The sequence below is a fragment of the Calidris pugnax genome, unplaced genomic scaffold (assembly GCF_001431845.1).
Source record: "Calidris pugnax isolate Ruff unplaced genomic scaffold, ASM143184v1 scaffold2969, whole genome shotgun sequence".
Classification (NCBI taxonomy): Eukaryota; Metazoa; Chordata; class Aves; order Charadriiformes; family Scolopacidae; genus Calidris; species Calidris pugnax.
The window spans coordinates 686-1,610 of record NW_015092887.1 but is presented as its reverse complement, the minus strand read 5'-3'; the positions used below and the strand labels follow the sequence as shown (position 1 = coordinate 1,610).

General features: G+C 63.4%; 1 protein-coding gene across 1 annotated transcript; it reads left to right on the top strand.

Annotated features, from left to right (window-relative positions):
- Window positions 1–6: 6 nt before the first annotated feature.
- Window positions 7–695, top strand: LOC106900625 (voltage-dependent P/Q-type calcium channel subunit alpha-1A-like; the record flags this gene model as incomplete). Its single annotated transcript, XM_014962758.1, has 3 exons — window positions 7–142; window positions 230–431; window positions 531–695. Coding segments are annotated over exons 2-3 (306 nt in total), but the record flags the coding sequence as incomplete, so codon positions are not given.
- Between the last annotated feature and the right edge of the window lie 230 nt (window positions 696–925).

Below are 925 nucleotides of genomic sequence, written 5' to 3'. Positions count from 1 at the left end.
GGGGGGAGTACCTGGTCTACGAGAAGGACAACGAGGTGAAGGCGCAGAAGAGGGAGTGGAAGAAGTACGAGTTCCACTACGACAACGTCCTCTGGGCGCTCCTCACCCTCTTCACCGTCTCCACCGGCGAGGGGTGGCCGCAGTAAGGGCGCGGGGACACACGGGTGGGATTTGGGGACAAGGGGGGTGACAGCGGGACCCCCCACCCCACCCCCTCGTCCCGTCGCAGGGTCCTCAAGCACTCGGTGGACGCCACCTACGAGAACCAGGGCCCCAGCCCCGGGTACCGCATGGAGATGTCCATCTTCTACGTCGTCTACTTCGTGGTTTTCCCCTTCTTCTTCGTCAACATCTTCGTGGCCTTGATCATCATCACCTTCCAGGAGCAGGGGGACAAGATGATGGAGGAGTACAGCCTGGAGAAGAACGAGGTGCCACCTCCGGACCCCCTTGCCCCACCCCGATGCCTTTTGAGGACCTCCCCAAGTTGGTGACACCCACCCTGTGTGTGTGTCCCCCCCTCCTCGTAGAGAGCCTGCATCGACTTCGCCATCAGCGCCAAGCCCCTGACGCGGCACATGCCCCAGAACCGGCAGAGCTTCCAGTACCGCATGTGGCAGTTCGTGGTGTCCCCCCCCTTCGAGTACACCATCATGGCCATGATCGCCCTCAACACCATCGTCCTCATGATGAAGGTGGGTGGGGAGAGGCTGGGGATCCTGGTGGGGACCCCCCTCGGGGTTCCCTGTCCCTTGGGGGCTGGCCTTGGCCACCCCTTCTGGGTCCCCTTGGTCTCGTCCCCTGGGCTTTGTCCTTCTCCCCTGGGGGTTTTCCCTTGTCCCTGGGTCCATCCCTGTCCCCCTGGGTCCATCCCTGTCCCCCTGGATCCATCCCTGTCCCTGGGTCTGTCCCTGTCCCCCTGGAT